This window comes from Maylandia zebra, linkage group LG9 (assembly GCF_041146795.1).
Source record: "Maylandia zebra isolate NMK-2024a linkage group LG9, Mzebra_GT3a, whole genome shotgun sequence".
Taxonomy (NCBI): Eukaryota; Metazoa; Chordata; class Actinopteri; order Cichliformes; family Cichlidae; genus Maylandia; species Maylandia zebra.
This window is the reverse complement of record NC_135175.1, coordinates 25,490,706-25,509,916: the sequence shown is the minus strand read 5'-3', so window position 1 is coordinate 25,509,916 and position 19,211 is coordinate 25,490,706. Positions and strand designations below refer to the sequence as shown.

Sequence of the window (19,211 nt, the reverse complement as noted above, 5' to 3'; positions counted from 1 at the left end):
TTTTCCCACAACATAATTTTAGTGTTTATTCAGAGAAGACGGTAACACCAGCAGAATCACGGTCGTCTGTCTCTGTGAAGATTCACGCTTCAACATTTTTAGCATCACGCGTCTTCTTTCACTGTTGCTGCAGCTGTATTGTTGTGATGAACCTGTAAAGTGTAAAGAGAAATAAAAGGATTTCAATAAATTGCCACATATTCTCTGTTCTCTCGTCAGTGCTATTTCAAATTAAATGCTGTTGTCCGACTTCATAAAAGCTGTGCTGATGGTGTTTTACCTCTGTGGCATTTCCAGCATGAGTAGAATTATTTGGATGCAAGGTCTCGTTCTGAAATATGTTGGATTACATTAGTTACAGATCTTTAAACCCAACCCTTCCCCAACATCTAAATAAAATATAACCTGCACAAATAAACAAATAATTTGATACTTTTTATCATTTTACACCTTGCAGGACACGCACGGACATATAAATATTGCTTATTTTTGTGGCGTTACTTACTACACGAGTTGGAGCAGTTGGAAAATTGCCAGTGCTTTCAAGAGGATGCCAGCTGCCAGCATCCTAAAGTAAAAAAAAATAAACACACACACATTTATATATAATATTATAATGTTATAATTACTGGTGAATAATGCCACTCGTGTCAACAGGTTGTTTTTTTGTTTTTCTAACTTACATCCGATGATGGTGCTGCGCCTCCTTCATGCAGCTGAAAAGAAAATGGAAAACGCTTTAATAGAATAACAATATACAGATTTAAGTGTTGGAGGTTTTTATTTTTGCCTTTTTCCCCTCAGTGCTGGAAGGTCATTGACATTTCAAAGCAAACAAAGCAGCATTAATCAATTAATCTCAGCGAGTCAGCAGCATGAGACACACTCCAGCTGATTCTTGGTCAAAATAAATAAACAGAAATTAAAAACATACTGGACTAACTAACTAACAACAGTCCTACAATGTTAAAGATGAAATCTAAACATTTATGTAGATTATCACTTGTTATAAACTCAGTGAGACTGTTAATTCTTTCAGGAAATCCATGAACATCAAACAGGTGCATGATATTTTCTTACCGAAGCTGTGAGAATAAATCCCACCAAACAGAGCAGTGCGAGTCCTCTCATCGTGGATGTGATCAGCCTCCTGTCTGCACACAGACCTCCTGTTTTATAATGCAAGTGTTTGTAGGTGGAGACTCTTTCACTTCAGCGCTTGTTTAACATCAAAGTTCAACTGTGTTTGTTAGCAAATGTAAATATGTTTGCGCTCACAAAGTCTGCTTTATTCTTCAGAAAACAACATTTTTAGTTTAATTTAGACGTTTCAACAGCAGTGAAGATTTAAACATCCCCTGTGACACCTGCTGTCCCAGGTGTCACGTTTACAAGAAAAGGCTGATAATATTTATGCATTTTTAAAAATGTATTCTTACTTCCTGATTGCCTCACCCTGTCCTCGTGGACCCAGTCGGTTTATTTTGTATTGAAGGTGTCATTTTGTAACAAGCAGGGAGACAGACACCTTATATATTCTGCTATAACCCAAAGGTGTCAAAAATAAGGCCCGGGGGCCAGAATCGGCCAGGCAAACACTGCAGAAAATATGAGGAAGTGCATAAATCGTTGGACAGCTTTTCCTGCTGATAACAGCCGTTCATTCTACACCAAAGAAGTTAAGTAATAGATAAATAGTTAAATGACAGAAAAGTGTAGACAGTGTTTTTCACTGTCTACCATTATGACATAAAAAAAGAAAGAAAATTTTCATCCATGAAACTCTATGTTGTACAAACATCAGACACTCTGGGCAGTGAGCTGCACCACAACTGTAATTTTACACATTTATCATAGAAACACTGAGATGTGGTGTTGAACTTGCAGATCTTTATCTTATTGTACGATATCTCAGGGATTAAATGTGGAGTTAAACACCTTTACACGGACAGAAAGTGGAGTTTCACTCGTCTGGCCCACTCAAGTCATGGTGGACTGTTCGTGGCCGTCAGTGTGAAACGAGTTTGACCTCACTGCTATAACCTCTCTGTACATCTGTTTCATTAGTACTTGACTTATGTAAAACTGCCTAATCCCTGTCAAATGATACATTTTAATCACATTTACATAGAGAAAAGTGGAAAGTGGAAACCTGTGATGGATGTTATAGATCATAATGTTTCAAGAACTGGTTACTTTACACAGATACAGTCAAAGTTACTCTATTTTGTTGAATTTGCTCATTTTAGATGCAGTACTCAGGTGCTAACCCTCAAATGTAATAAAGATATACAAATTCAAGTTCAGTGCTGGGTTTTTTTGTTTTTTAACAACAGTGTGTGAGAAACACTCCAGCTGATTTATGGTAGAAAAATACATTTATATCAAGCCTAAGTTTAAATCTGCAGTCTCGTTTATCTGGTAGTTAAACAACAGTCCTACAATGAAACCGCGAAGAAATAAATACATATATAATGATTGCTGGAAGATTTTAGCTTCACATATTAGAGTACCATCGGATTAAACTTTATACTGATGTTTTTGTTTTGTGGTGCAACGGCTCAAATTTGATCAATCCAACATGAAAGTTGAATGAATTTGGTGTTTTCTTACTTTTTATGACTAAGTATGCTTTGTTTTGCAGTTGTAAAATTCAACCAGAAACCATTAAGAAATTTAAAAAGACAATAAATGACAGTTTTTTTATTAGTGTTTGCTCAAAAATGGGAGTTTGTAGGACTTGCTGGACTTAACAAGTCAAAAACTAGTTAAGAATTAACTAGTAAACTAGTTCACTAGTTTTAATGTATCTGTCCCAAATGAAAGATCCTGATAAGACCAGTGAAAATTTCAAGCTATAGTATTTGATCTGTGAAGCTAAAATTTCCCTACACTCATTACACATATTCACACTTTGTATGATAGAAGTTTTATTGAAACCAGCAGAAAAGGTTTTTAAAAATTTGGCTAATTTGCCAGTATGATGTTTTGTTTTGTTTAACTGAAGCTGTGAGAGTAAATCCCACCTAACAGCGCAGTGCGAGTCGTCTCACCTCGGATGTGATCGGCCTCCTGTCTGCACTTCAAACTGTTTTATAATCCAAGTGTTTGTAGGTGAAGCCTCTTTGACTTCAACTCTTGTTTAACATCAAAGTTCAACTTTGTTTGTTAGCAAATGAAAAAAAAGTCTGCTTTATTCTCTTCAAAACTGAATTTGTTATTAATGTAATTCAGACTCTTCCACATACTTATGAATCCGCTGTTCTCTCTTTCGTAAAATGCCATATTTAAAAGAAAAAGCTTATTTTATTTGTAATTTTTCTCAATGTTAATTATTAAGAAAAATGCCCGTAACAGGATGTCGAGTTAGTTTATCAGGAACTGTTTTTATTTGTTTATTAAAAAAGCAGCAGGACAAAGTATGATCATTAAATACAGTTAGGAGTTCATAGCAACGATGGCACACGTCAGCTCACGTGCATTTGTTATAACAGGCCTGAAATAAGCAGCCACTGCCTTTGTGTTAGTAAAACGTGATGAAGTTAGTTTTGTAAATTTACCGTCTCTTTAAAGAAAATGTTCTTTTTGTCTTCATTTGTGTCTCCCCTCGATAATTAATTCCCGTGTTGTCTCATTTTGTCAGAATAGGTGTTTTTTTGTGTGTCTGGCAGATAATTTGTCAAAAGTTCCAGCTCTACGTTTCTAAATGACCTTGGAAAAAGCACATAACAACAAATAAGAGACACTTAACAAATAAAGGAAACTTTTCTCACAACAGACTTTTAATGATTATTTAGGTAAGACAGTAACATGAGCAGAATCACGGTCGTCCACTGTTGCTTCCACTGAAATGTTCTGATGAACGGTCTGTAAATTACACAGAGGGGAAAAAATCTAATGATTTCACTTAACTGTCACAAAATCACACCTATGGACAGGTTTCTATCTTTTTTTAAGACATTTGTTTTAAAATACAATTTTTCAAGGCACTTTGATAATTTTCTTTTACATGAAATTATGACAAATTATAGATGTGTAAATATAGTGTTGTCAATGGTTTTTTACCTGTGTGTCATTTCCCTCGGCTTATTCAGTTTCATCACGTGTACCTTCAAGGGGACTCCAGCACCCATGGCACAACTCAGTTTGCTATCAACATTGAAATAAAATATAATCTACAATAATATACATTTATACATGAAATATGCATATAAATAATTATGTAAAGACAAAGAAATTCTAAGTCAAGTTTTAAGGTTACACTAATATACAGCACATCTGTGTCACTGTAGCATAAAATTGAAATAAGCAGTTTGAGCTTGTTGTGTTAGTAAAAATGCTTTTAGGAGTCAACATAAAACAGAATTCACACAATTTGTGTAGATATTTGCCGACACAAAGTAAATGTTGATGCGGATGATTGAATGATCTTAAATATAAATATTACAAAATATTAAAAATGAATATTAGCCTAATTTTACTTAGTAATAGATGATCAACTCTGAAGCAAGTCATAGATCTGTTTATTTTCTTGGTATTTCAAGGCCCGGGGCAAAGATTATATCTGTAAAAGGGGTCACAGATATAATTCCACACACGTGGGGCAATTGATATTTATTGTTGGGTTGTTGTTTTTTTCAATTTAAAAAAAAAACAAAAATCTCATGATGATAAGAATTATGTCTCACTTATATGTTAGTTAATAAAGTCCAGATTGACCTCTTTAATAGTGAAAAATATTAAGTCTTTGTTTCGTGATGATAAATATGTCTAAATAAATATTTATGTAGACTGTCATTTGTTATAAGCTTTCAACATATCTGTGAACATCAAACAGTGATATATTTTCTTACCGAAGCTGTGAGAATAAGTCCCACCAAACAGAGCAGTGTGAGTCCTCTCATTTTGTAATCAGCTTCCAGTGAGCGCTTACGCCTGTTTTATGATGCATGTGTTTGTAGGTGGAGGCTGTTTTACTTCAGCTCTTGTTTAACATCAAAGTTCAAATTTGTTTGCTTACCTGCCCAAAGTCTGTTTTATTCTCAACAACAGGGCAGTTGTTAATTTGGTGAGGCTGGTTGCTCTCATGGGCGTCCCCTCCAATAATGACTTTTTTAAGTTTAAGTTTCTGTAAATATTATATTCCTTTGTTTGAAAACAGTACATTGTCTTGTATTCATAGTACGTAGTAGTGTATGCAGAGTGTAAGCAGGTATTGGTAATGTAAAGCAGTACTGTGATTTTTTTGGTTCCACATTTTCATGGTTGTGTCTTAAACCAATAAAACACCAAGTTGTTTGGTTTTCTGTCATATTTCAAAAAGAAAAGCAGCAACTGCTCACACTAAGAAGTTAAGATTTACTGTAATGACAATGACAAGGAAAAACACAAAATAAACTGCTCTGTGTGAACGTCTTTAGATTGTCAGTTGTTGTTGTTCAAAGCAAAGTCAATTTAGTTTATTTATACAGCACCAAATCACAATAACAGTCACCTCAGGGCATTTTATATTGTAAGGTAGTCCCTACAATAATACAACAGAGAAAACCCCAACAATTACACGACCCCCTATGAGCAAGTGCTTTGGCGACATTGGGAAAAACTCCTGTTTAACAGGAACAAAAATAAAAAGGCTTCATTTGGATTTTGGACTTTGGAGCTGGAGAAACTGCCTTCACATTTCTGTGGTAAACATTAAAGCTTTTGTTTGTTTGTTTTTTAATTAAAATAATGTTTTTCAAAAGACTAAATAAAATAAAGTTTTTCAAACTTTAACATGACTTAAAGGTCTTTATTTTGCTGCAGTTTCTTACTTTGGTGTCCTTCTGGGGGCTTTGTTCGAGGGGCTCTGTAGGAGGGAACCCAAAATCACTTTCCACTGGCCTAATGGTGCCGTTCCACTGATGGGATTAAAAAGGAAGTCAGCCAAACTTTAGGTTAATGTGAGTAAGATGATAAATGCATCTTCATCCTCTTGCATTTCAACACTTTTCACGTGTCAGTCCTTACTTTGCTTTATGAAACCTACCTGCACAGCAGCTTTATTTTCTGTGGTTTCCTCTTGTGGCTAAAATAAGAGCACATTTGAACTTTAATGAGGAAACAGGTTCCAATGCTTGTAATCATGTGTTTGTTTATTCCTGCAAGGTCGTCGACTTTGGACTTCAAATAAAACAGAAAAATAATCAAAACCTAACCCGTCCCTTAGAAATAGCAGCAATTAGCACACTTTACAATTGAAAACTATGATTATATAATTGAAAAAAAATCCCATAACAAAGACATTTTTACTGAGAATAATTAAAGTAAGAATTCTACTCATATTTGAGCAGCACTGCTTATATTTGTCAAAATCTAATTTGATTTTAAGTCTCACCTAAACAGATTAAAACATGAAACACTCAAAGTTCACACACCTCTGTTGAGTTGGACGTCCCGTTTGTACCTTCCATTGGCCTCATAGATAAATATCCAGCCTAAAAAATATATATTTAAAGCAGCTTTAGTTATAACATGTTCACTTCCATTTGGCAGATCATGTAAAGGACTTTTTTTGTCTTAAACATTTCAATGCATAACAGAATGAGCCTTAAAAAATCGATTTCTGTCACTTAACTGACATAATGTGATCAAGCACACATTTATCATCTAAAAAACAGAAAATATTTAGATCTAAAAACATATTATTTAGAAAATATTTAGACCCAAAACCAAGCAGCGATTACACATTTGTTTAATTATTTATATATTTTCATTATTAAGCTTGCAGGAGTGATTAAATGCATTAGTTCGCTGTGTATTTGTTTGCAGTATTGAGCAACAATACTTAATTAATATTTATCTTAATAGACATTTAAACTGAGTAAAAACTTTGAATGAGCATAATTGATTTTGCAATGATATAAAAATGATTGTATTTGCACTACCTTACAGAACGGTGGCATTTAGTACTTTTTTTCTTACCTCTGCAAATGAAAAGTCTGTCAGTGCAGCCAGAATAATTCCCACCATAAGCAGTGTGAATCCCCTCATCTTAAAAACAAGTCAGCCACCTGTGTGCACGATGTCGGCTTTGCAGTCCCAGTAAGAGGAATTTGAATTTATGGTTTCACTTGTAGGTTAAAGTCTCAACTTTCCTCGCCTTCCCTCGTGACGCTCTCTATGTCAAGTTTGAGTTTGTTAGTCAAACTGCTTTCCTGTTTTGACAGCTGGTTGTCTTCTGTATCTTTTTCTGCAGCTGATTAATCTTCAGTCTCTTGTACGTTAACATATTTTTCTCCCACAAAACTCCGACGTATATTAATCATTAGTTTGCTTTCTGAAATTTTAGTCCACCTACTTGCTCAACAGCATTTTCACTGCTTTGGTTCGGCACCTGAAGTAAGAGGAGGGTGCACTTTAATAAGAAAACTCATACCAGTGATTGATTATTCCTACAAATAATCAAAAAGCTAACCTCTTCCACAGAACAACTGAAAATTATAATTATTGAATTACTTATATTTAACATTTTTCATGTGCAAAAGTAGGACTAACAGGATGGGAAGTAGAGTTTAAAGAGAAGAAAAAAGTGATAGCAACTTTATATCAAACACAGAAAAATGCACTTAAATGCGTTGTTACAGTCACAGCTGGATTACAATAAAAACTGAAGATTCAGGACTGGAAACTAAAATTCTAATTACATTAAAAATGCTAAAAGATAAAAAAAAAAATTCAGCTTCATGTATAATGAAACATTAATAAAGCAACAATGAATGATTCTTTTTCTTGCAATACTGATTTGAGAGAGATTTCACCACTGGGGAATTTGTTCTTCCCTTTAACCCACCACAGGAGGCTCAACCAGGCACTTATGTTTTCAAATAACATGAAAATTGATATTTAACTTGATATGATCTGTTCATGTAAGCTAGCCTAATGATAAACCTGAGTAAAGTGGAGCTAGACTCTGATGTCTTCTCCAGAGACCTGAACTCTGGATCTGCATCCATCTGACAGCCAGATTCTTATCCAATTACACACATGTCCATCTTTAGACAGAATAGTGACAAATAGACACAAAAAAAGCATTTGCAGGAAGAGAGACACAGCAAAGGGCCCGTGGTCAGACTTGACACCTGGTCTCTGCATCGAGCCATGTGGTGAACCACCTGCTCAACTGGGCGAGCTAAACTTGCAGCCTTTAGTCATTTTGTTCATATAGTTAGTGATATGAACCCATTAACATTACTGCACTCTTTGCAAGGTTTCACAAGACTGTTCGGCAGGCAGCATCCATCTGCCAGTTCTGTGCAAATAAGCACACTTACCGTATTTCTCCCAATCTGGCTTCTCTTCATCAGCTCCCTGTTAAATCCCAAAGTAAATGTAAAATCTCTCTAATCACATACAAGGTGTTAAATAATCAGGCCCAATCTCATCTTATAGGCCTTTTAGTCCCGTATCACCCCAGCAGAGCACTTCGCTCTCAGGCTGCTGGTTTACTTGTAGTTCGTAGAGTTTTTAAAAGTAGAATGGGACGCTGAGCTTTCAGTCCCTTCTTCTGTGGGCCCAGCTCCCAGTTCGGATTAGGGAGTCAGACACCCTCCACTTTTAAGATTAGACTCAAGACTTTCCTTTCAGATAAAGCATATAGTTAGGGCTGGATCAGGTGACCCTAAACCGTCCCTTAGTTATGATGCAATAGGTCTAGAGTGCTGGGGACTTCCCATCATGCACCGTTTCACCCCAGCTGGTCATGGCCCCTCCCTGAGCCAGGTTCTGGCAGAGGTGTCTTCTGTTAAAATGGAGTTTTTTCTTCACGTTATCACCAATTGTTTGGTCATAGGGGAGCGTTGATTTTTAAGGTTTTCTCTGGATTATTGCAAGGTCTTTACCTTACAATATAAAGCACCTTGATATCACTGCTGTTGTAGTTTGGTGATATATAAATAAAGCTGAAAATTTGGCCATCATCTCTCACAAGCCGTGCCCTCTACTTTATGGTTCTGCTCATGTCTCATATGTTTTCCTAACATCATTACACATTTTAGTGTCTTGCAGCCTCTTGCCTGTTCTTTGTTCTTCTTGTATGTTAACCCAGCACACAACACACGACAGAGTCAGTCAGCTTTTTACATGGAAAGTAAAATTTATTATTCCTGAACCACAAAATAGACTTCTTTGGTTGTACAAATTCACTAGTTACAGTCTTGTATGAGCTATAACCCTCAACCCTAGGACATGAGACCCTTTTCCCCTCCAGCCTATTGGCAAGTAAAAGCCCCCGAAGAGAACTCAAGACGAAAAGAATTAAACACAGAAACTCGAAACACTGCATCAAAAATGTAGTGAACCCCATCTGGAAAAAAAGTTTTATCTACTAAAAGATTTTTTTTAAAGATATTAGCTGTTGCGAATGTTATCAAACTGAATTTCAGTCAGTGAGAGCAACACGGAAAGCTTTAATTAGAAGACACTACATTAAATTAACACAAAATGCTACGATGCTGTGATTCTGCAGAAATACCCGTCACTGACACTGTGTCGAGCTGTAAGCTGAAGAGTCTGAGTGAGATCCATGTCTTGAGAGGGACTAACCGGTTCTGCCTCTCAGGCCTCTCCCATTAGCAAACCAATATACATGCAGAGAGCATCCCAGCGCCAAGCCTGCCTGAACCCAGATGCATCAGCAGTCCACGTGTTTAGTGTAGGTCCAAGACTGGCTCAGTTTCACACCCCAAATTTTGCTTTTCCTCTCAGTATTTGTACATTATTCACACGATAAATGATTTTCAGTGGCGTCAGATTTAAATTAACCATAGACAGAAAAAAAACAAACAACAAAAAAATAAAAACAACAAAAACACACACCTGCTACCTTCACATCACTGTGGCAAACCTCATAACGCAAGGAAAGTGGTGATTCACATTTAAAAAAACAAACAACTATTACCCTTAACAGGGCAGGATAAGTACCATTAATATTAAAATGATGCCAAAATGCATGCTCCCAAACTGCCTGCTCCATGCTGCTTCCTCCATTGTAGTCAGTCATACTCTCTACAGAGGAATGTGACATTGCTAAAGGTCCTGTGAAGTGGATTTGAAACAACTTAGGCAATTGAATTTGTAAATATGGCTGTCGCGAACAAAACTGATGAGTTAAAAGCGAACATAAAATGAAGTGATATGCAAATAATGGGCTGAAAGCTGTGATTTTGTGACTCATTAACAGATGGCGAGTCGCATTATCAGCTGGCCTCCAGGCCGGGATAGGGTGAAGGAATAAGTTCTTTAAAAGGCGGACCAGTGGCAGTGCAAAAATGATATGTACTCTTTACAAAAAAAAAAAAAAAAAAAAAAAAAGCTCACCACATTTTGTGACAGTGAAGGTAGCAGGATGTTCCCTACTCGTTTAATATACATATATGTGTGTATGTATATATATACACATACACACTCCTGTCGGCCGAAGAAAACACTGAAAGCCTATGAATGTCTCTCAAGAAGTTAGTATAGCTATGACCCATTTCTTTTCTGCGTTTGTCTTCCAGTATGTTTTGTTTAAAAGCATCAAAAATCACTGAAGGCTTAGAAATTAAAATTTAAAAAACCCCTAAAAGCTTTGATCTCTAGTTAAAATAGATCTGATTCTACGAGGCAAACTGAATGCTAAATGGAAAGAAATAAAAAAATAAGTAGCAACCCTAGCTAACAACGCTAGCGCTTTCTTGCCGCTGAGGGGCCGTCGAGCAACTGGCCCTCAGACTGGAAAGGCAAGACTGGCACGCGGGCTCTAAGTGTCTGTGTGGCAACTATCAGCGTCGCAGACTTTACAGTGGTTACATACGGCAGAGTAAATCTCGCTCTACTGACAGCATGTGTAGTGTTTGGTGAATCTGCACCTCCTGTGGACGCACGCCCCTCTGAGGCCAGTGCTCCACAGTGTTTGTGAAGTTGTGTATGTTTGCGTGACGTCTGCAGGGTTTTTCTTCAGTGGGTGAGGTGTTATGTGGGCACAGCGGTTTCCAGGCTGCGGCGGCCCTGCCTCAGTTTGCGCTTGTTGCTGTACAGAGCCATCTCCTCCAGGGCGGAGGTGGCAGGCAGCGGGGTGACGTCGGGGCTCGCGGCGGTTCCTGGGAGGGGAAAAAAGAAAAGAGAGAGAAAATGCATTTGAGCTGCTGCAATTTCTCATCTTTTCTTGTGACAGTATCTGCTGCAGAAAAGATCAGAGCGACAGGACAGAAGATCCCTGTGAATCCCGTGACCCTGCGAGAGACACCCCACATTTAGAGCAGCAGCTGGAAACGAGCAGGAAACAGATGCGTCCAGTTTCTGTGCTAAACTCAAACCAATGACTTCAGTATTTCTTAAGTGTTTTCACTGCCAAGTCCTTGTTTTAAACATCCCTTCACTTCTCTACTATAGTGACTGGTCCTGCTGATCATGTAAATTAAAAACAAACAAACAAAGGAAGCACATAACCATCATGTAGCTGAGTTTTTACATGTGTGCATCTGCAGGGCAAAGAGGTAGGCCAAAGCTTTGCTGAGCCAGCTGAGCAGGAGAATAAAAGCAATGAACACAGTTGTGGTGAGATGTTTACGTACACTCGTCGTGGGCGTAAATGTCGTAGTAGTTTCAGGTGGTTTCTTTGAACTTCTTTTTTTGCACGGTGGAATGATCGTATAGGTCCAACAATTAGTCTTTTAAATTGACAAGGCAGGGTCACTTCTAGTTAGTCATCATGACTAAGTGCTGCTGGTAGTTTCTCTTTGCAGAATAAAAAGCTTGTTTGACAGCACTCATTGGATTGACACATACTAACACTGGAGACCCAAACCAGCACCAGTGTCCACAGTGAAGCCGGTTTTAAATCGCCATGGACCGAATGGGTGCCGACCGCGAAAGAAGCCCCTGCTCCAAAATTGACACCTTCAAACTCGACTCAAATTTGGAGTTGCCCTCTTGGACAAACCAAATGCCTTCTGGAGAAAAGTTTGATGGCCAGTCGAGACAAAGACTGAGCTATTTGTCCACAATAATAAGAGGAGTAAATGTGCAGCTTTCAGCCGTCGAGTATGGTGGTGGTAGCATTATGCTCTGGGGCTGTTTTGCTACTGGTGGTACTGGTACATTGCACAAAGTGGATGGAATAGGATAAAACTTGGATGTTCCAGCAGGACAATGATCCCGATCCACAACTGATTTAGGAGTGGATAAAGGCAGCTAACATTAAATTTCTCGAAACGGCCTAACCCAGGCTCGGCCAACGCCAGGCCTCGAGGGACGGTGTCCTGCAGGTTTTAGATCTCACCCTGGGTCTACACACCTGAATCAAATGAGTATTTCATTACCAGGCCTCTGGAGAACTTTAAGACATGTTGAGGAGGTAATTTAGCCATTTAAATCAGCTGTGATGAATTAAGGACACATCTAAAACCTGCAGGACACCGGCCCCCGAGGCCTGGGTTTGGACACCACTGGCCTACCCAAAGACCTGACCGCAATCCTGCTTTTAAAGCCAGGTTAAAGCCAGAAACAAACCAATTTACCAAACAATTCAAAGAGTGGTCAAATAAGGGACATTTAACCAAATATTAGTGGTTATATTATATCTATGTATACATTTCACCCTGTGTGGACTAGAAAAAAGGCTAAATAAATTCAAACTTATGCACCCGGTTCTTGTTTTTTAAAGTAATTAAAGATAGATGCGATCATTCCACCCCAGAAAAAAAAAAAAACAGTTCAAAGAAATAATTATAAACCTAAATTACCAAGACACTCATGGCCATGATGACCGTAAACTTCTGACCACAACTGTACTTACTCAGTTTTAATAAGCAAATCATGCTTTCAAAATAAAGCGAATAAGTTTCTGATTAGATTTTAGCGCACACATGTGGTTTCTCTGGTGCACGTCTTTATATTTAAAACAAATCCATGCACAAATCAAAGGACTGTGGTTAAACTGATCCTTTACACATAAAACGTCCCTTTGAATCAGTAGCTGCTTCCTGTCTGGTGGGGAGCAGATGGCAAAGCAAACCCAGGTGGACACACCCATCTTATACCCAAACCCCCAACTGTGCCACACAAACAGCAGGTTAGAGTGTAAATGTACAACCCGACACACACCCCGACAAACGCTCCTCGCATACACACACACACACACACACACACACACACAGAGCGACAAACACATGCACACAGGATCCTACCAATAGGAGCCGCTTATCCCAGGTAGGCACCTGAATCAAAGGGGATAGAAGAGGTTGAGGTACAACTTCCTTTTCCTATCACTTCACCTGTTTGTGAAGCTTTTTTTAATTTAGATTTTTAAGTGAAACCAAAAAATAAAATAAAATAAAATAAAAGCAGGAGTGTATACTCCATCTGTACCAGAAACCATTATTTGTTCTACACATGTGAGAAGTTTCCTGCCACGTTTTCTTGGCGGTGTTGGATTAAAATGACTGTACTATCATTATGTGACATCAGAATATTACGGTCACATCTAGGGATGGGTATGTTTAGGTTTTATCCGATACCGGTGCCAAACCGGTACTTTTGAAACGGTGCCGGTGCTCAAACGGTGCTCAAACCGGTGCTTAAAGAATGGAGAACACAAAATTGGTCCAAAAACCTCTCATGTTCAGCTGTTTTTTTGTAAAAAGATAACAATGTTAGCCTTTTCTGCAGCTATGGGGCATATATGGTATCACTCTTGGCTGGAAGCAGTGCTTAAACAATGGAAAAAACACAAACTTTGTCCAAAAACCTCTCATGTTTAGCTGTTTTCCACTTTTTCTTTGGTCATTTTAGCCTTTTAGGCCAGGGTGAAGGGAGTATCTGCCATCAAACAAGAAGACAGCCGCATGTAGCTATGATGATGTTTGCTAGTTCACCTTACATGCATTAATGTAATAACGTGGTTAGCCTACTCAACGTAAATTACACACGAACAACATTAAGCTACTCACGCAGAGAAGAACGGCTGCTGCCGTCATCATCCGTCATCATTTCTGCTACACTGGCAGGGCTAGGGGCGAGGACTCTCCTCTTCGGGTTTTTGGGGGATGTTGCTAACTCCGGGTCCGATAACAGGCACAACACCCGCAGTAGATGTGCTCGGTGTGAGGTCTCGCTGCAAGCTATCAAATACGGCGCATTTCTCGGCTTTAAAAAAAAAAAAAAAAAAACGCTATGCGTCGCCAGGTGTTTCATCAGATTTGAGGTGTTACCTCCTTTGACAGTATCACAATATCACCTTAAAGCACTTGTTGCAGGCTGCTGAGTTTGCATATTTTGCTGTGAAGTACAGCCAGACTTTTGACCGCTTCGCCTTGGACATTTTTAATCTGTAGCTCTGCTCTAAAAGAACGTACGTACCTGGCCCCGCCCACTATCCTCGGAAACGTAAAATGATTGGCTAGAATCTAAAGTGTATCACAGCTCAGGAAAAAAAAGCACCGAAATGTGCGCTGCTTTTCAGTCTGGTTACTACCGTTTATGTCAGAACACCGGTACCCATCCCTAGTCACATCAATATCTTTGTTATACAGAAATAAAAACTATATATTTTGCTTGATACCTCAAAGAAGTCTGCTTTTATCTTACAGCTGATTTCTTACTGTGGCTCAATACACTGGTTAGGCAGCTTGTTTCTGACACTGAAAACAATCATTTTGTGTTTCATAAGTAAAAGTTTGGAGTTATTGTTTCAATATTTTTACTTATTTGAAGTTATTTTCTAAAATTTTAGTTTTCTTCTTAGAAGTAAATCCAAAGACGAGACTTTTTAAAATCTTGTTATCTGCCAAATTTTTTTGACATAAGCTCTTTTTTTCCATTGTTTATCAGCAAGAATTCCCGCTACTACAGTAGTTGCACTCTGTGTCAAAGACTTTTATTTTGAAAGTCAGAAACAGGAAGAAGCCCATGCATACAAATAAATGAGGTTTCTGGTACAGTTCAGGGCATAACAATCAGCACCACGTACCTGGGTTACTGGAGCCGTCATCGATGAACTTTAAGTCTGTGTCAGTTGTGTCTGGGGACTGAAAGAAATAAAAAGAGACTCTTATTAACAGGGACTGACTCTGGGGTTTAATAGCGTGTAGCCCAGGGGAAGCCTTCACCAGGTGAGTAGTGGGGCTGGCAAGGTAGGAGACTGTCAGGAAACATGTCAGCTGCTCTCTGCAGTTTAGCAGGCAGCACTGAAGCTCCTAATCTGTCAGAGCCACAAAGCCAGAGTACATCTACTCAACTACTCCCCCCAGGAGAAACGGGCGTGTTAAAGAAGAGGGCGCCGATTAAGTCATTGGCGTCGAGGTTTCTTGTGTCAGGTGGACACACCCACAAAAGAGAGGACAAACAGAGAAACAGCACTAATGCATCGATGCACAACGGGGAAAAAACAAAGAAAAAAAACAAGCAGAACTGTAAGGAGTCATCTGTTGCTTAATTTGAATTAAATTGATCATGCTTGGAAGTGAATTATCTATTTATTCACTCTACACAAAGAATTTAATGTGTCACTCAACTGAAGCCGACACACATGACAGGCTCAGACGTTTTTCAGATGATGCACAAACACAGACTTAGCTGTGGTTGGAGTTATTCCATGATACGAGCTGTGAAGGCTTCCCTTTATATCTCCACTCCACTTTAGGAGGCGGGGGACTCAACCAATCAGTGTACAACGCATTCTTCTGTTCGGCCGGATAATACGCTTGACTTAAATACAGCTGCGACGTAGACATCATGTAAATTTCATTTTAAAAGCTACTGAATTTGTCTGCAGGGATCGAAGACAGTATACACTGATCAGAGATAACATTATGATATAGAAGCAGGAAAGATGGGCAAATGTAAGGATTTGAGTTTGAAAGGACAAAATTTTGCTGGCTAACCGACTGGGTCAGAGGATCTCTAAAACTGCAGCTATTGTCGGGTGTTCCCAGTCTGCAAGGTCGTGGGCAGCAAAGTCTCACTGAGCACGTGGGGAGCATAGGCCTGTCAGATCCAACCCTCATCTGTGACATCTTGTTTCAAAAAAGGTAAAAATCATTGCCTGACACTTCAAAATTGGAATTTGCTTTATATTAAGTATATATATATTATATACTGCAGTGGAGGGTTCAGTTCACAGCCACTATAAAGTCAAGGAATAACTACAACTGCGAATAATTTGTTCTCTGTGAAGATTGAAGATAGGTTTGGAAACCCCCGAAGGCTTAAACGACCGTGCAGGAAACAAACAAACTGAAAATTTTTGTAATATCCATAAATATCCCAGAATCCCAGACAGCGGTGTCACAGACGACGGATATTCGACTCAGAAATAAACGACCACTTGCAAACAAGCGCTGCTGCTCCACCTCTACACCAAGATTCCCCTGCTTCTCCCCTCTCTTCCTCCACACGGGAGGAAATTAACTCTTCCCCAAACAGACGGATACAAACGGAACCGTTATCCTCTTGAGAGCACAGAAGATCAGCGGATGAGATGAGATGAGCGCAGATGAGAGGAAATGTCAAGAAGGACATGTCATTCTTCTGCATGATGTTCAACCCATGCGTGGAACAAGACAACTGATGGCAGTGAGTGTGAGAGTGAATAAGATACAGAGTTTTCCACCCAGGTTAGTGGGATCAAAGACCTCTCTGCATCCCAGCAGCTGCTGAGCGTTAATGTTTGCGACCGATTAGTTGGCTGCGAGATAGATAGATGTGAATGGATACAGCTAAAGATGCTGTTACATTTGTGAGTCACAGGTGTGAGGCAGGAAGGGAGGGAGGGAGGCTGATGTGGTGTGCTGTTATTTAGATTAAAAGTCCACCTTCATTGTGCAGGTGAGAGTTAGTGAGCCACACCACGAATAGGAGAGAGAGCACGGATCGATGACTGAGCGACAACCTAGACTGCAGTCACAGGGAGGCCTCCGGATTAACAGAAACTAGACGGAAGAGGCAGCACGGGAAAGCCAGGGAAGGGAGGGAGGGAGGAGGAGGAGGCTTGATGCCTCCGGAGATCGGCATGCAGCCAATACCTGGATGTCGTATACGGGTTTGGAAGAAGGAATGGCAGCAAACTGTCGGTAGTCAAACTTCTTTGTTGACACGGACTAGAAGGATAGCAAACAGGAATGAGCAGAGGGAGAAGAGGGGAAATAAGGGAAACAAAAGAGAGGAAAATGGAGGAAGTGGGACAAAGTATAGAAAGGAGAAAACACAGCGGAAGAGGGGAAAAAGTCAGGGAATAAGAGGAAAAGACAGAATAAAATGGAAGAGGGAGAGTGGAGGGCAGAGAGGCAAATGGGTGATTTAAACAGCCAGCTGTGGCATTGATGGGAGAGCAGTGTGTGTGTTTTCAGCTCTGATTGGATAGAGTGGCAATGAGCAAGATGGTGGATTCATGTCAATGTATTTTGATGCAAATGTACCTCTTCCAGCTTGTGAACAAACGAGCCTGACGGTTTCCTTTATTCAATTAAATCACACTGTAAAGTAAGTGTTACAGCTTTTTTTTTTTTTAAATATTATGATGACTCAAGCTCTCCAAGTCAGTACAAACTAGCAAGTGGGGGAAAAAACAACAATTAAATCAGTCAATAAGAAACTGAAATTCAGGATTAAATCTTACCAGCCTGCCGGGCGAGGTTAATCCTCGAGGACTGAGCTCTGCTAAACAGACAAAGAAATGTACTTGAGCAGGTAGAAAAAAAAAGGGTGGAAAATGAGCTTTTTAGGTGAAAAGACAAACACAGTTTCCTTTAGCAGCAGCTTCTTACCCTCCATAGGAGTGGGAGAGGGTGTTGGTGCAGGCGAGGGTGACTCTGTCAGTTGATCTAGTGTCCCACGTTTCTTCCCGTCCCGAGACTTGGCGATGACCATCTGAGCCTTCAGTGCATCCTGCTCCAGAGACTTCATTCTGCAGGAGGAACGACCGCAATCAAAAAAATATTCAAAGGCATTTAATAAAGTCCAACTTTTACAGAAATAGGGAGACAAAAAACTGACACCGTCTCTCTCTCACACACATATATGCACACCACTACGGGTGGGTGCAGGCCAATCACTGCTATTTTTGGGGTGTTCCTTGTCCTGGTTTGCTGGGATTAAAAAAAAATAAATAAAATAAATGTAATTTCAAAGCAAAAATTAAGGATGCACTCCAGGAAAAGGGACCACCTACTGCTAGTAGGCGTACCCTCAGCTCACAGAAAGCTTGCGTACTTACTGCGGATCGCGTGTTAGTAACAGTACAAAAAGAACAGCAAGGCACAAATGAAAACGAAGAGTTCTGCAGAACGAGGGTGGAAGACAAGACAGAGAAAAGAAAAGAGAGGCGGGAACCAAAAGGAGCTGGAGATGGGAAACAGCAGAGACGTGCAGAAGCAGTACGGCACTGGAAAGGCAGCGGAAGCACTGTCAGTGTTGCTGCGAGTGCTTGCTTGGACCTTTCCGAACTCGGCCTCTAGCAAAGTACCCCAAATATCAAAGCACCCCAGCACAACCCCACGATGCCGTGCATCTGGCCCTGGCGGCCGGGGCCGAGGAGCAGACCTGAGCTGGGAGGCTGCAGAGGAGGAGGTAGAGGAGGAAGTGGGGGGCTGGGGTGCCGCGGCCGTGCCCTGAGATGCCCTCACTCGGGCCTGGTAGAGCCTCTTAGCCAGGTCCTGCTCATACTGCCTAACATCCTCCTCTAGGCCATAGGGCCTGTGCCCCACAAGGTCACAGAGAGAGGGAGGGAGTGGAATAAAAAAAGTGTACGCCAGGATGACGGAGGAATGTGGAGGACAGGAAGAAAGGCACACAGACAAAGAGAAGAAAACCAAAGAATGGAAGGTAAAACACCAATATAAGTAGGAGAGCCAGAAATGATAAATAAGACAATTTTTAGACACAGTAACAGTGAGACAGAGACAGACCACACACGCAGGATAGTCACTAAACTAAATCTACCGAGAATTTACGTTTGCTTTGACATAAAGTAACTTCTTGAAGCCTTTTATTTACTAGCTTGACAAACTGTAACAGGAAACGTGGGACAGAAGTGTCTCTAACCCTAAAGAATTTGCAACTATAAAAGTCTGGTCTGATCCTTGGTTTCCTTCGGTACGCATTTTTCTTTGCGTGTGGATGCTGCCGTCTTCCAAAGTTACCATCCAAGTTAAGTCTCCTGTTACTCAAAAACTGCTGAAATAAATCCACAAATC

The 19,211-nt window shown here is 39.7% G+C and overlaps 2 protein-coding genes and 1 long non-coding RNA gene across 20 annotated transcripts in view; all 3 read right to left on the bottom strand.

Moving 5' to 3' along the window:
• LOC112435310 (uncharacterized) lies at positions 1-3,079 on the bottom strand. The gene is made up of 6 exons (XR_013100352.1): positions 3,054-3,079; positions 1,081-1,169; positions 684-716; positions 506-568; positions 281-331; positions 1-152 (listed from the first exon to the last, which is right to left on the bottom strand). It is a non-coding gene; the product is annotated as an uncharacterized LOC112435310 (long non-coding RNA).
• A 682-nt stretch (positions 3,080-3,761) lies between these two features.
• Positions 3,762-7,162, bottom strand: LOC112435282 (uncharacterized). Its single transcript, XM_076888246.1, has 6 exons — positions 6,964-7,162; positions 6,417-6,476; positions 6,029-6,067; positions 5,814-5,900; positions 4,066-4,149; positions 3,762-3,867 (listed from the first exon to the last, which is right to left on the bottom strand). Exons 1-5 carry the CDS (start codon positions 7,030-7,032, stop codon positions 4,087-4,089), a joined length of 318 nt encoding a protein of 105 aa, XP_076744361.1. The 5' UTR covers positions 7,033-7,162; the 3' UTR covers positions 3,762-3,867; positions 4,066-4,086.
• A 1,946-nt stretch (positions 7,163-9,108) lies between these two features.
• scrib (scribble planar cell polarity protein) overlaps positions 9,109-19,211 on the bottom strand; it is a 79,752-nt gene continuing 69,649 nt past the window's right edge. For 6 of the 18 annotated variants that reach the window (XM_076888240.1, XM_076888238.1, XM_076888231.1 and 3 more), the window contains exon 39: positions 17,976-18,711. In XM_076888240.1, the coding sequence (XP_076744355.1) occupies positions 18,246-18,711 (466 nt within the window). In that variant the 3' untranslated portion in view covers positions 17,976-18,245. Of the gene's footprint in view, positions 11,121-13,208; positions 13,239-14,989; positions 15,048-17,042; positions 17,118-17,635; positions 17,677-17,783; positions 17,924-17,974; positions 18,712-19,211 lie in introns of those variants that run through there. The other 12 variants (XM_076888228.1, XM_076888227.1, XM_076888235.1 and 9 more) reach the window with 9 other exon arrangements.